Source organism: Peromyscus californicus, unplaced genomic scaffold (assembly GCF_007827085.1).
Source record: "Peromyscus californicus insignis strain IS unplaced genomic scaffold, ASM782708v3 Scaffold_14__1_contigs__length_90479793_seg_2, whole genome shotgun sequence".
In the NCBI taxonomy this organism is placed as follows: Eukaryota; Metazoa; Chordata; class Mammalia; order Rodentia; family Cricetidae; genus Peromyscus; species Peromyscus californicus.
This window is the reverse complement of record NW_026294436.1, coordinates 66,817,486-66,831,766: the sequence shown is the minus strand read 5'-3', so window position 1 is coordinate 66,831,766 and position 14,281 is coordinate 66,817,486. Positions and strand designations below refer to the sequence as shown.

Genomic DNA, 14,281 nt, shown 5'->3' with positions numbered 1-14,281 from the left:
TTTAGTACAGTCTGAATAATCCTTACCCTTCTGAGCAACCACAGGCAGGAATTACATGATGAATATTCTGCATGGGGTGGTTTCATTCCGTCAGTCACCATCATTCTGCCTGTGCACTCAAATACCCGGAAGTCAGACTCACAGCCTGACTTTGCTCAGCAAGCTGATGCTACAAATCCCTTCTATTCAAACACAGTTTGAACCTGGCAAGAAAGGTACAGCAGGCTTGCAATTCACACCAGATCATGCACACTGCAGAGCAGTGACCTCAGCTGCCAAGTTTATTATAAACGGCACAAATATAATGCTCCAAAAGAAAATACCAACAAAACAAAGGTTACATTTTATTTCTTCTTATACACAATCTAGAAAGAACCAACTTTTCTTGTTAATTCATCAACAAATTACTGATATGAATTTATCAGAAAAATAATTACATATTTGCCCAACATCAAATGATCTGCAAAAAGTTTCTAAGGTATTTCTTATTCAGTTTCCAAAAATAAGGTTTTCTAACTGAAAGCGCTGACATTCCCACTGTCTAAAGCAATCCTTAGAACACAGGCTGGTCTCTCAGCTCAACAGCTCAGTTACATAAATATTTTCTTCCCAACACTTTCTCAGTTTCAAAAGCTATTTACTTCCCAAGAACATACAAACAGCCTTCTTCATTTCAAACCATTCATTCTGTTTCCATGGAGACGCTGCGGGATTCCTTGGCCACCATAAGTCTCATTAGCTGACTGTGGAATTTCTCAATCTTCTTTACATCTTGAGCTTGGTCTGTTCTGTACACCAAACACTGTCAGAAAATGTAAAGACACACAAACTAAGCAAAGCTAGATTCTAGTAATGAGGGAAGCAGGTAAGTGGTCAAATATCTGGGAGTCTTGTTTGCCCTTATTTTGCTCTATTCTCTCTGAAGTCATACTGAGCATCCAACAATTGCTTTCCCTATGTTATTTTAAATGCCACTGCTGCAGATGACATGTACAGAAACTCCTCTAGGAACATCTCAAAAATGGCAAGTTAAATCCTGCTGTCCCAGTTCCAGTCCCCTCTTCTGGCCTCCTAAGGTACCAGGCATGCACATGGTACACAGACATACATGCAGCAAAACACCCACACACCTAGAATAAATTAAATAAAAAAAGCTGAAGATCATTCTCAGCTACAAAGCAAGTTCAGGCCAGCATGGGCTACAAGACTTTTACTAAGTTATATTTATGTATTTCCTACTGGAGAGACTGGTCTCTTCCTAATGCAGAAAACACATCAGAGGGACCTGAGGATGACATGTAGAGAGTTTGCTTTTAAGGGAATTAACAATCAAGTTTTCACTTTTAAAAATCATTCTGGCGGGGCTGGAGATATGCTCAGTAGTAGTGCACATGTAGTGTGTGTAAAGCCCTTGGAAAATGGGAGGGAAACTCTGTGTGTGTGTGTGTGTGTGTGTGTGTGTGTGTGTGTGTGTGTGTGTGTGTGAGAGAGAGAGAGAGAGAGAGAGAGAGAGAGAGAGAGAGAGAGAGAGAGAGAGAGAGAGAGAGATCGATCACTGGCAGTGCACAGGATGAACTAAAGGCACGGTATGTTGAGAGACGGTTCTAATAAACCGGGCAAGCAGTGTGAGCCTCATCTGAGGAGAGCATCAGTGAAGATGGAGAGCCGGTGACAGCAGGAAGGGGCGCAAGAGGCTGGAGTCAGCAAGTCCGAATGCCTAGCCCAGTGTAGGTATGGCACGTTAAGAGATCAAAATGGGCTGGGCGGTGGTGGCGCACGCCTTTAATCCCAGCACTCGGGAGGCAGAGCCAGGCGGATCTCTGTGAGTTCGAGGCCAGCCTGGTCTCCAAAGCGAGTTCCAGGAAAGGCGCAAAGCTACACAGAGAAACCCTGTCTCGAAAAACCAAAAAAAAAAAAAAAAAAAGAGATCAAAATGCCACTTTCCAAATAAACCAACAGTAGGCATAACCACCAAAGAAAAGAAGGGACCAAATACCATCCCCAGGCTTCCGGCCAGGTGGGTGACAGCATGCCTAACCACAGAAGGAGCCAGATGAAGAGCTGATAGGCTAACTCTGAAGGGTGCATGAAGTAATGTCACTTGACTTCATAGTCAGTCAGAGTCTCAGAAGAAAAATGGGAGTCCAGTACACAACTCTGTAAGCAGACATGAATACAGAAGGTGCCGGCTGCAGCAATCAAATGGGCTGTTCTGGAAGAAGCAGAACAAAAGGAGGACCAAGGCCAGAACACTGGTGAAAGATGGTATTTACGGGGAAACATCTAGTGATGAGCAGAGACGGGAGCACAGAAGAGCAAGGCAAACATAAAGTAAAGCTTCAAGTGCTTAAACTTCCCATGGAATGTGGTCTTCCCACCGGATGTGGCGGGAATCAAATGAACACGAACTAATGACAGCACTGGCCTAGAGCTCTCGTCACAGCACGGTGAGTTCACATCAGGAGCAGTACTGGTGGAGGGCACAGGAGTCCAGCCACAGAGGCAGGGAAGGACGAACGGAGAAACAGTAACAAGCCCCGGGTCTGGTTTCAAATATGTCATTTATGGAGCCAGGCATGGTGACGCATTTGATCCTAGCATTCTGTGAGTTCGAGGCCAGCCTGGTCTACATAGCGAGTTCCAGTACAGTCAAAGCTACACAGAGAAACCCTGACTCAAAAAGAACAAACAAACAAACAAACAATTACATAAAACGGACTTCTCACCATGAGAAAGGAAACCTGTTCAATTTCAGTCTCCACGTTTCTCTGGCTTAAGGCCTAAGAAGCAGCTCTTGGGCCACTGCTGGTACACTGCCTTCCCGAAGCAAGCTCAGCTACTTCCTGAGTCTAAAAGAACAGCTTCAGGCCGGGTGGTGGCGGTGCAGGCCTTTAATCCCAGCACTTGAAGGCAGAGGCAGGCAGATTTTGTTGAGTTCGAAGCCAGCCCAGTCTACAAAGTGAGTTTCAGGACAGCCAGGACTACAGAGAAACCCTGTCTCAAAAACCCAAAAAGAACAGCTCTAGAAAGAAGTCTTCACTATGGAATGCATGCACAGCAAGGACCCTAGAGAGGTCATCTGCACGAACTCTCCATAAACAACTTCAAACAAATGGTCAACTCAGACCCCCCAATGCAATAAAAAAAAATGGATACTTACAACTAAATCGTCTGTTACTTTGATACACAGATTCCCATCAACATGCCTGTATTTGAGAACCACACGTACCTGCAATAAAAATACTTATTGAAAAACAGCAAAAATAGACAGATGGCACTGTTCATCTACAACTGAGTACGTGGGTGCCAAAGCTCTATGGAATAAAAGCCCCGACCCCTGAGAGTGTTCCCACTGCAGCCTCTTCACTGAGATGAAGGGGGAAAGCCAGCCACAGCTCAACTATCTATGTTCTATGTATACTTTAAATGGATATATGCACATGATACATGTGTGCACATGTATGCAGAGCTATGAGCTCTATTCTCCATTTTGTTTTTTTAAGATTATTTTTATTTATGTGTTTGGACACTTGCGTGCTTTCCCTGCATGCATGTCTGTGCACCATGATGAGTGCCTGGTACCTGCAGAGGCCGGAAGAAGGTGTTGGTGTCCCTGGAACTGGAGTTACAGATGGTTGTGAGCTGCCATCTGGGTGCAGAGCTGAAAACCAAACCTGGATCCTCTGCAAGAGCCATCTCCCCAGTCCTGTCCATTTTCATTCCCAAGAGTGGGTCTCTCGATGAACCCGGAGCTTACTGGTTGGCCAGGCTGGTGGCCAGTGAACTCTGGGAATCTGCATGTCTCCCTCCTTTCTGCCCACTCAGTGCTGGAGTTACAGATGCACACCACGCCCAGATTTTACAGGGGTGCTGAGGATCCGAACTCAGGTCCTTAAGTTCACACAGAAAGCTTTTTACTCACAGAGCCATCTCCCCAGCCCCTATTTAAAAAAACAAACTTTTGTTTTTAAAGGTGGGTGCTGTATTTGGAGTTTGAAGAAATGTACTAAAATTCCCAGCACACACATCAAGGAACGTCTGTGAGGTGGCCTGGCACTCCTATCAGTCAAACAAGTGACAGGAAGGGGGTGGCAGGGAGCAGAAATGAAAAGTCCAACTCCATCCCTCAGAAAAGCGTGCTGCAGGCAGGCAAGCCACTCCCCCTTTCCACCTGTGCACACTCCTCCGGGAAGACAGTTCAGACTACTCAGCACAGGTCCATCTTTATCACGACAGCACAGGAGGAGGCTGTTACTGGAAGGGAGTCCACCTGAAGAGCCCACATCTTCCCAAAGCCAGACTCGCTCAGAACAGTGAGCCCATGTCACAGGGCACTTTCTGATGCTCGCTCTTCTACACTTAAGTAGCCATGACATAATTTGGATATTAGCACACCCCTCTACAACAGCAGCCCAAACTCCACTTCTAGGAGCATTTTCTGTCACTGATGAACGCAAACACAGAGACTGAAGCAGTCGGTGCTTTGCTATCAATGACTCCTGTTTAGGTCACTTTAAAAAACAAAACCCTAAAACTCACTGGCCCTTTCCTGCCCCTTGAGGTCCCAATTCCAAAAGCCCACAAATATAAAATGATTTCGGTGTGGCAACCTGTGGCTTGTCCGACTGCACTCTGCCCTGCTGAGGTTATAAGTGTTACATCTCTAAGAAGTTTGTCTAGGTGAGGACAGAGGGGAAACTCATCCAGAACATAAAATAACTACTCATGTTTACAATACCTGACCTATTCTCTGAACAAATTCAGTATTATAACTTTTTAAATTTACTTTGTAGGAACAAAGAGGAACCAAATTTTAAAAGTTAAACTAAGTAAGACAACAACGTAGGATTTTAACTGTTGGCTAAAATACACTCATTGTTTTCACAGGGACGGAGAGTTACGGGGCTAATGGTGATATAAGACAAGTATCCATTTTCAGGGGAGTCACAGAGACAAAAACTCAAGGCTCCTGTCCACTGAGTTCAGCAAACCAAAATAATCAGACACAAAGCAGAATGAATTAAAAGTCCTAGAAAAAAAATACTGTTAAAAGTACTAAAGGAATAAAAAGCAGTTTATACTGAGAAAGGGGGGAGCCACTTTCCTTAGGAGGTGGCTTTGAAAACTGCATGTCTTGTTTCCCCACAGAGAAGGCTGGAGAAAGCATGAGCAGCATTCTGAACAAAGATCCCGTGTATTCTGTGGCTTCAACAAGTCTAGACTCTAGAATGGGGTGGGGGGTTGGGGTATGATTGAGTCAAGACAGTGAGTGAGCTGGGGATTTGGGACTTTATTCAGTAATTAATGAAGAACTGGTTTTAAGCACAGGACACTTCAATGTCTATATTTTCAGACAGCTACAGCAGGAATGTGAAGGAGGGTCTAAAAGGAAGACAGACCCAACTAACAGGCTCTTTCTCAGTCCGTGTGGTAAAGGATGAGAAGACATGTATGGGCTCCACAGGAAATGTGCTGGGCAAAGAAGGCGCCATCTTAGCAAACGCTTCAGAGACCTGACCAGCTGTCTTCTTTAGGCCTACAAGGACCAGGAGGGCTGGGGTTCAGAGCCAGGGTCTGTAAAAAGTGAAAGCCTAGCAGAAGGCTACAAGGAAGCAGAAGTCCATAGGCCACTAGGATTTCCTAGCTGGGTAGACATGCAAGGTTCTTCCCTCCTGTCCGTTCTAGACATGCTTCCATCACCACCACTTCCTGTCCGTTCTAGACATGCTTCCACCACCACCACTTCCTGTCCGTCCTAGACATGCTTTCACCACCACTTCCTGTCCGTCCTAGACATGCTTCCAACACCACCACTTCCTGTCTGTTCTAGACATGCTTCCATCACCACCACTTCCTGTCCGTTCTAGACATGCTTCCATCACCACCACTTCCTGTCCGTTCTAGACATGCTTCCACCACCACCACTTCCTGTCCATTCTAGACATGCTTCCATCACCACCACTTCCTGTCCGTTCTAGACATGCTTCCACCACCACCACTTCCTGTCCGTCCTAGACATGCTTTCACCACCACTTCCTGTCCGTCCTAGACATGCTTCCACCACCACCACTTCCTGTCTGTTCTAGACATGCTTCCATCACCACCACTTCCTGTCCGTTCTAGACATGCTTCCATCACCACCACTTCCTGTCCGTCCTAGACATGCTTCCACCACCACCACTTCCTGTCTGTTCTAGACATGCTTCCATCACCACCACTTCCTGTCCGTCCTAGACATGCTTCCACCACCACCACTTCCTGTCCGTTCTAGACATGCTTCCATCACCACTTCCTGTCTGTTCTAGACATGCTTCCATCACCACCACTTCCTGTCCGTTCTAGACATGCTTCCACCACCACCACTTCCTGTCCGTTCTAGACATGCTTCCATCACCACCACTTCCTGTCCGTTCTAGACATGCTTCCATCACCACTTCCTGTCTGTTCTAGACATGCTTCCATCACCACCACTTCCTGTCCGTTCTAGACATGCTTCCATCACCACTTCCTGTCCGTTCTAGACATGCTTCCATCACCACCACTTCCTGTCCGTTCTAGACATGCTTCCATCACCACCACTTCCTGTCCGTTCTAGACATGCTTCCATGACCACTTCCTGTCCGTTCTAGACATGCTTCCATCACCACCACTTCCTGTCCGTCCTAGACATGCTTCCATCACCACCACTTCCTGTCCGTTCTAGACATGCTTTCACCACCACTTCCTGTCCGTTCTAGACATGCTTCCATCACCACCACTTCCTGTCCGTTCTAGACATGCTTCCATGACCACTTCCTGTCCGTTCTAGACATGCTTCCATCACCACCACTTCCTGTCCGTCCTAGACATGCTTCCATCACCACCACTTCCTGTCCATTCTAGACATGCTTTCACCACCACTTCCTGTCCGTCCTAGACATGCTTTCACCACCACTTCCTGTCCGTTCTAGACATGCTTCCATCACCACCACTTCCTGTCTGTTCTAGACATGTTTTCACCACCACCACTTCCTGTCTGTTCTAGACATGCTTCCATCACCACCACTTCCTGTCTGTTCTAGACATGCTTCCATCACCACCACTTCCTGTCTGTTCTAGACATGCTTCCATCACCACCACTTCCTGTCTGTTCTAGACATGCTTCCATCACCACCACTTCCTGTCCGTTCTAGACATGCTTCCACCACCACCACTTCCTGTCTGTTCTAGACATGCTTCCATCACCACCACTTCCTGTCTGTTCTAGACATGCTTCCATCACCACCACTTCCTGTCCGTTCTAGACATGCTTCCACCACCACCACTTCCTGTCCGTTCTAGACATGCTTCCATCACCACTTCCTGTCCGTTCTAGACATGCTTCCACCACCACCACTTCCTGTCCGTTCTAGACATGCTTTCATCACCACCACTTCCTGTCCGTCCTAGACATGCTTCCATCACCACCACTTCCTGTCCGTTCTAGACATGCTTTCATCACCACCACTTCCTGTCTGTTCTAGACATGCTTCCATCACCACCACTTCCTGTCCGTTCTAGACATGCTTTCATCACCACCACTTCCTGTCCGTTCTAGACATGCTTCCATCACCACCACTTCCTGTCCGTTCTAGACATGCTTTCATCACCACCACTTCCTGTCCGTTCTAGACATGCTTTCATCACCACCACTTCCTGTTCATCACCACCACTTCCTGTCACTTCTATTTTCATGTTCCCTACAACTGCCACCACACTCCTAAAAATATAGCCCTCTGTGTGCTGGAATAGTCTTCACCACTCTTAACACTAAATTAAAAAATTATACTGTAGTCGGTATCAGGCCCTTCTGGACAGAATCCCGTACACCTTACAGCACGTTGCTCAACGGAGGAAATGGCAAGGGAAAGGGACATAAACCAGATCGATACCAGAAGCCACCATCACAAACTGCCATTTCAAAAATACCTAATCTATTTCACCATTTATTATCACTTTGTAAATAAAACTGATGAACTAGTAATGTCAATTTAAGAATAATAGAATAATTAGTTTTAAATCTTGCCTTAGAAGGGAGCCTGAAAGAGGATTATCTAGATTAGGTTGACCTGTGGGCCTGTGGGACTGTTTACTGGGCCCTGAACTGTAGGAGCAGAGCCAGCTAGCTAAGAACCAAGGGACACAAGCAAGCAGGCAGCATGGTTTCCCTTCATTTCTCTCTGCTCTTGACTATGGTTGTAGTGGTTTCAAGTTCCTGCCCTGACGTCCCTCAGTGACGGACTTTAACTGGAATGGTAAACCAAATAAGCCCTTCCTCCCCAGTACTGCTGTCTGTCAGGGTTGTTGCCATAGCAACAGAAACGAAACTACAACAAATGGCACCACAAAAAGCCAGGAATGGTGGCACATGCCTGTAATTCCAGCAACAGGCTGCTGCAGAGGACCTTTAATTCAAGGGCAATTTGGGCTTAACACAGCAATACTTCTCAAAAAAATATAGAAGGGGAAGGGGAGCTAGACTAGGAACATCCAGAGTTCAAGATCATTCTCAACTACACAGTAAGTTAAAGAGGCCCATCTGGGCAAGTGAGACGAGGATGTCTAAAAATAAAACAAGGATGGATCAAAATGTTCTACTGTCTACTCAGGTCTTCCTATGGTTCCGGTTCATTCCTCCCGCTCCTCCCCCTTCCTTCTTTTCCTTCTAATGCATTTCTTCTTCTTCCTCTCTCCCTAAAACAGGATCTTACTGTGTAACCTAGTCTGACCTCAAATTCTCTCTCCTCCTTTCTTCAGCTTCCTGAATGCTAGGATTACAGGTGTACACCACCATTCCCTTCCTGGGTCGAAGACCACTCATTATCATAACGGCAACTTATCTTGCTGCGGCTGGACACGGGTTTGGTTCCCAGCACTCACATGGTGGCTCACAACCATCCCTAACCCCAGTTCCAGGGGATTTAATGCCTTCTTTTGACCTCTGTAGGCACCATGCATGGACAGGGTGTACCTACATACACTCGGCAAAACACTGATACACATAATAATTAATGAAATAATCTTTTTAAAAGATGCTCTTTGTTTTTTTAAAAAAATAAATAAATACCTGTAGTAAGAACTGCTATCACAAGTTGCCAGCACCAGCCGGGTGATGTTGGTGAAGGTCTCTAATCCCAGCACTTGGGAGGCAGAGGTAGGATCTCTGTGATTTCTAGGCCAGCCTGGTCTACAGAGCAAGTTTCAGGACAGCCAAGGCTACACAGAGAAACCCTGTCTCGAACGAACAAACAAAAACCAAGTTGCCAGCACCAATGTATTTTTAATTTTTTTTACTTAGTACTATTATTTTGTGTGTGTGTGTGTGTGTGTGTGTGTGTGTGTGTGTGTGTGTGTGTGTGAGAGAGAGAGAGAGAGAGAGAGAGAGAGAGAGAGAGAGATGGATGTTTGGTTAGAGGACAACTTTGGGGAACTGGTTCTTTCTTTCCATCTTTATGTGAGTTCTGCACACTAAGCACCTCCCCAGCCCCTATATATAGCTCTAAAAATAGTTCCTGTTATATGCGGGCCATTAGAAATGGCATTCAGTAAGCCCCGATCCCCGGTTCTTGAGATCTGTTAACTGCTTCTCATTTTCTTTTTTCTCCCGTGGGTATATTCATAATACATGTATCTACCGTACCTTCAACAATCCTTAAGGGATGGTGAAATTTACCTCTGTCTCTCACAGAACCTATTCTGAATTGGTGAGATGGGAATGGGGAGATTTGCATTGGGGAATGAAGTTGTTTGCAAACACTTATGCTTGAGCTATAAGGAACACTTCTGCCTGAGGTATAAGTGCAAGATTCTCAAGGTTTCAAAACGATCCCTGACCCACAGGAAAGTCTAAGAATCCCATTATTCTGGGGAGTGGGGCAGGTGCTTCCCAACCGGGGACCTTCCAAGGCTGTCTGAGTGGGGGCATAACATTATCACCATTTTATAAACGCCTTTGGGGAAGGGAAAGGGGCACCAAATAAGTGACGGACAGGAAAGAGAAGGTGCAGGAGGAGGAGGAGCCCCAGCCTCAGCGACACGTAAACCAACCAAAGCCAAGGCGGAAGTAAGGAGTTCCCTTGGGGGGGGGGGGGAGGCCACCGTAGAGTCCGCCGCTGTGGAAAAGGCTCTGCCTGGGCCCCGAGTCAGACGGAAGGAGACGGAAGGCGCAGTGAGGCTCGAGGGCAGACGCTGCTTCCTGGATGTGCTAAAGGCGCAGCAAAGGCAGAGAAGACCCCAGCCCCGGGGCCGTCCCGCTAGCGACTCACCTTCATGGGATCGGCGAGGTAGAGCTTCTCGGCCGCGCGGCTGAACTCCTCCCAGGTCTGGAACTGAGGCATCGCGGCTTCGGGCAGCGAGAGACGAGGCCACGGAGGAAAACCCAGCGCAGCCCACCGGCAGCGACCTCCTCCTGCAACCGCCCTCGGCGCGGGGCTCCGGCGGCACAAAGATGGAGGCCACTAGCGTCCACGCCATTGGTCGGCCTCGGCCGCGCCGGTCCAATGGGCAGGAGGCATGCTCCCAGGGGGCGGTGCCTCCGCTTAGAGAAGTCGGGAGCGGGGAGAGGATGGCGGCTGCCACAGCGCCGCCTGCAGGGCTGGAGGGGTTGTGTCTGCGCCTCTGCCTTTTTTTCCCGACTGTGATTGATGACAGAGCAGCTCTGTGACCCGGCGTCCAAGTTACAGTCGTGGTGACGACGAGGCCCAGCTGTCGCACTCACAGCCTGATCTAGGAGTTGGGGAAACGTAACAGGAGTGTAAACAAAAACTTTCTGTGGTAGACTTTTTGTATTGGCTACATAGAGCCAAAAAGAGAAAGGCTCACAGAGGCAGCTTAGCAGGTGAGCCCGGAAGGGCTGAACACCTAAGCACGTGTTAGAGCGATATGAACAGTGCTTAGGGAATGGAGCAAGAGAAGAAGCAGCGAAGAAAGCCACATCGTGGCATCTGCTAGGATAAGATATTTAAGCCTGGGCTGGAGAGACGGCTCAGAGGTTAAGAGCACTTGCTGCTCATCCAGAGGACCTGAGTTCAGTTCCCAGCATCCACAGAGCAGCTCCCAACTGTCTGCAACTCCAGTTCCAGAGAATCCAACACCTTTTCTGGCTTCCACAGGCACCAGGCACACTGGTGCTGCACAAACATATGCAGGCAGAACACCCACACACATAAAATAAATAAATTAAAAAAAAAAAAAAGAAAAGAAATTTGAACCATTTCCTCCAGGCAGTGTGTGACACAGGATAGCTTTTAAAATAAACTTTCGGAAAGTAGAGGCAGGTGGATCTTTGTGAGTTCGAGGCCAGCCTGGTCTACAGAGCAAGATCCAGGAAAGGTGCAAAGCTACACAGAGAAACCCTGTCTCGAAAAACCTAAATAAGCAAATTAATTAATTAATTAAATAAACTTTATTGGGGGTATATTTTATGTGCCGTAAACATCGGTTTTAACAATATACATTCATGAAATTTGAAAGAATACATACACACACATTACATGCCCACAGAGCATATGCCTACATGCCTAATGCCACAATCAATGTATGGGACATTTTTCACCTCCAGAAATCTCTTTAATGCTTCCTTATATTCATTTCCTCTACCCTCACGCCTGGTCCCACAGATATGCTTTCTTTTACTACATGCTGCTTTCCCCTGTCCGTTGAACAGTTTTGTTGTTGTTGTTTAGGGTTTACAGTGTACACGATAGGCAAGGTCCACCACTTAGTTATAACCCCAACTTTCTCTCTCCCATCTTGGCTTCCCTCTTCCCTACCTTTTCTTTCTTTTTTTGTTCGTTCATTTGTTTGTTTTAAACATAATATCTCTCTCTGTTGCCCAGACAGGAATGATTCTCTGCCTCAACCTCGTGAGTAGCTGGGACTGGGCCACCAAGACAGACTAGACAGATTTTTATGTCATGAGTTTGAGGGCAGCCCAGGCTATTTAGTGAACCCAAAGCCAAACTGGGCTACTTATCAAGACCCTGTGGCTAAATAAAGAGCAAATACATACGAATGATGATGGTCCTAGCAAGAGACCATCATGGCATCCAGGCTAAATAGGTAGTCATTACTTACTTTGGCATGGGGGGGGGCATGGGGGACGGGGGCGGGAGACATGAAACTTCAAGGAAATCTGAGGTCAACCTAATGGGTGGGGGATATTTGAAGACCTCAGATTTTAGGGTTTTACATTTCAGGTTCCCAGAAAGACTGGGTTGTTACTTATCGATACAAAGGCTAAAGTCACACATGAATAAGAAGGGATTAGATGCAGAAGAAGGCTCTGAGGTGGGACCCACAAATTAGTTAGTACAAGGGACATATATGTTGGGAGCCAAAAAGAACAGAAGCAAAAGAGATAAAGTCCAGTGAATGACCCTCAGGGAAGAGAGTTTGTCTTTTTTTTTTTTTTTAACATTTTTAGTAGTGTACATAATAATGGGTTTCATTTAACATCTTCATACGTGTACATAATGTATTTTAATCACATTCCCCCCTAATGCCCTAGATGTCTTAGATTTGTCCCGCACTAGCTCTCCTGGCCTTACTAAACCCTCCTTTGCACATGTATACGACTGAAAGGGCATAGCAGAGCATCGGGTGTTTAATCCAAACTTTGGAGTCCTCGGAAGTTACCCGTTGGAAGTCCTCCACAGTTGCACACCTCTCCCTGGCAGAATCAACAGCACCAGACTTCGGAGCTTCCTATAAAACTTTGCCCTCTGGCAGTGGTGGTGCACGCCTTTAATCCCAGCACTTACGAGGCAGAGGCAGGAGGATCTCTGTGAGTTCAAGGGCAGCCTGGTCTACAGTGCAAGTTCCAGGACACAGTGAAACCCTGTCTTCAAACACCAAAAAAACAAAAACAAACAAACAAACAAAAAATCTTGCCAAACTTTAAATCTTCTAATCCTACCGTCAAATCTTACTGTGACATTAATTTTCAATTTGACAGGATCTAGTTGACAAACTACCATTTGTGAGAGAGTTTCTAGTTGAGGAAATTGGGGCAGGAAGAGCCATCTGAAATGTGAGTGACTCCATTCCACAGGCTGGGGTCCTGGAGTGTGTGAAAAGGAGGAAGTGAGCTAAGACCAGTATTTATCTCTCTGCTTCCTGGCTGGATGCAGCGTGACCAGCCACCTCACATTCCTGTACCCCAAACAGAGCCCAAATAAGCTTGTCCATCCTTAGGTAGCATCTGTCAGACATTGTGTCAGAACAGTGAGGAAAGGACCTAGTACACGAATCTCAAGGAGTGTCTATAACATCCCCATGAGGAACAGTCAGCCTGGCTGTTGTACTAGTCCAGACCCACATGCGTCCCCACTTCCCCAAGCTGAGGCTACCTGGTTCATGAACAGTAGCAGTCTGATGGACGTAAGGCATAGACTTTCAATATAGAATAGTGAACTTCATAGAGGGCAGAGAATCTGCAGCATTCTGAGTAATTCCATATTCGCCCCAAGAGCAGAACTAATTACCCTCACCAGAGCCCTCTGGCTGAGGGCAAGAATGAGACATAGTTACACAGATTCAGCCTGTGATTTCTATGTGACTCACAACCACAGCTATCTGGAGAGAAAAGGGCTTCCCCACTGCCTGTAATACCTTGGTTAAACATGCTCCTGGGATGTGGACCCTTCTAGACGCCACCTAGCTTCTAACTCAGATGGCCATTATACATCACAAGACCCACCAAAAAGGCTACTCTGGCATCTCGAATGGGAACAACCAAGCAGATCAACAGGCTAAAAGGGTAGCTAAACTCCCACGTCAGGTCACCTACACTCCCAATACCACTCTCCCATGTCTAAAATGTATCCTTCAAAAGGCTTTAGATCAGGGCTTCACAACTGCTCAGGAAGCAGAGTTACAAAGCCCTGAAATCAAGCTATTGCTCCCTGGATCCTCCCAGCAAAAGGCCCTTAATAGTTCTTATTAGGCCATACATTTGAGGGCTGCATCTCTCAAGTTCTGATTGAGCCTGACTTTACCGACACAGTGCTGCTCAGTCATTGGGATACAATTCTGAAGCCTGTCTTACCTGTTGTCAAGCCAACCCAGAGGGGGTCCTCAAACCTGTAACCCTTCAACTTCCATGCGCAAAACTATGATGGGAGAAGTAAGATTTATTTACAAGCACCCATGCAAGGGATGCAGTGTCCACTGGGCATCTTCTCTAGGAAGATAAAGGCGTTTCCCACCAAGAAGAGCGAGCCTCGGAGGTAGCCAGCATCCTCCCAGAACACATCATTTCTGG

The 14,281-nt window shown here is 46.7% G+C and overlaps 1 protein-coding gene across 2 annotated transcripts; it reads right to left on the bottom strand.

Moving 5' to 3' along the window:
* Positions 1–320: 320 nt before the first annotated feature.
* Positions 321–11,371, bottom strand: Srp9 (signal recognition particle 9). 2 transcript variants are annotated; one of them, XM_052737856.1, is made up of 3 exons: positions 10,284–10,478; positions 3,161–3,229; positions 321–802 (listed from the first exon to the last, which is right to left on the bottom strand). In XM_052737856.1, exons 1-3 carry the CDS (start codon positions 10,353–10,355, stop codon positions 683–685), a joined length of 261 nt encoding a protein of 86 aa, XP_052593816.1. In that variant the 5' UTR covers positions 10,356–10,478; the 3' UTR covers positions 321–682. The 2 variants fall into 2 exon arrangements, with proteins under 2 accessions (XP_052593816.1, XP_052593817.1); XM_052737857.1 differs by lacking the exon at positions 3,161–3,229 and having other exon boundaries at positions 690–802; positions 10,284–11,371.
* Positions 11,372–14,281: the final 2,910 nt, after the last annotated feature.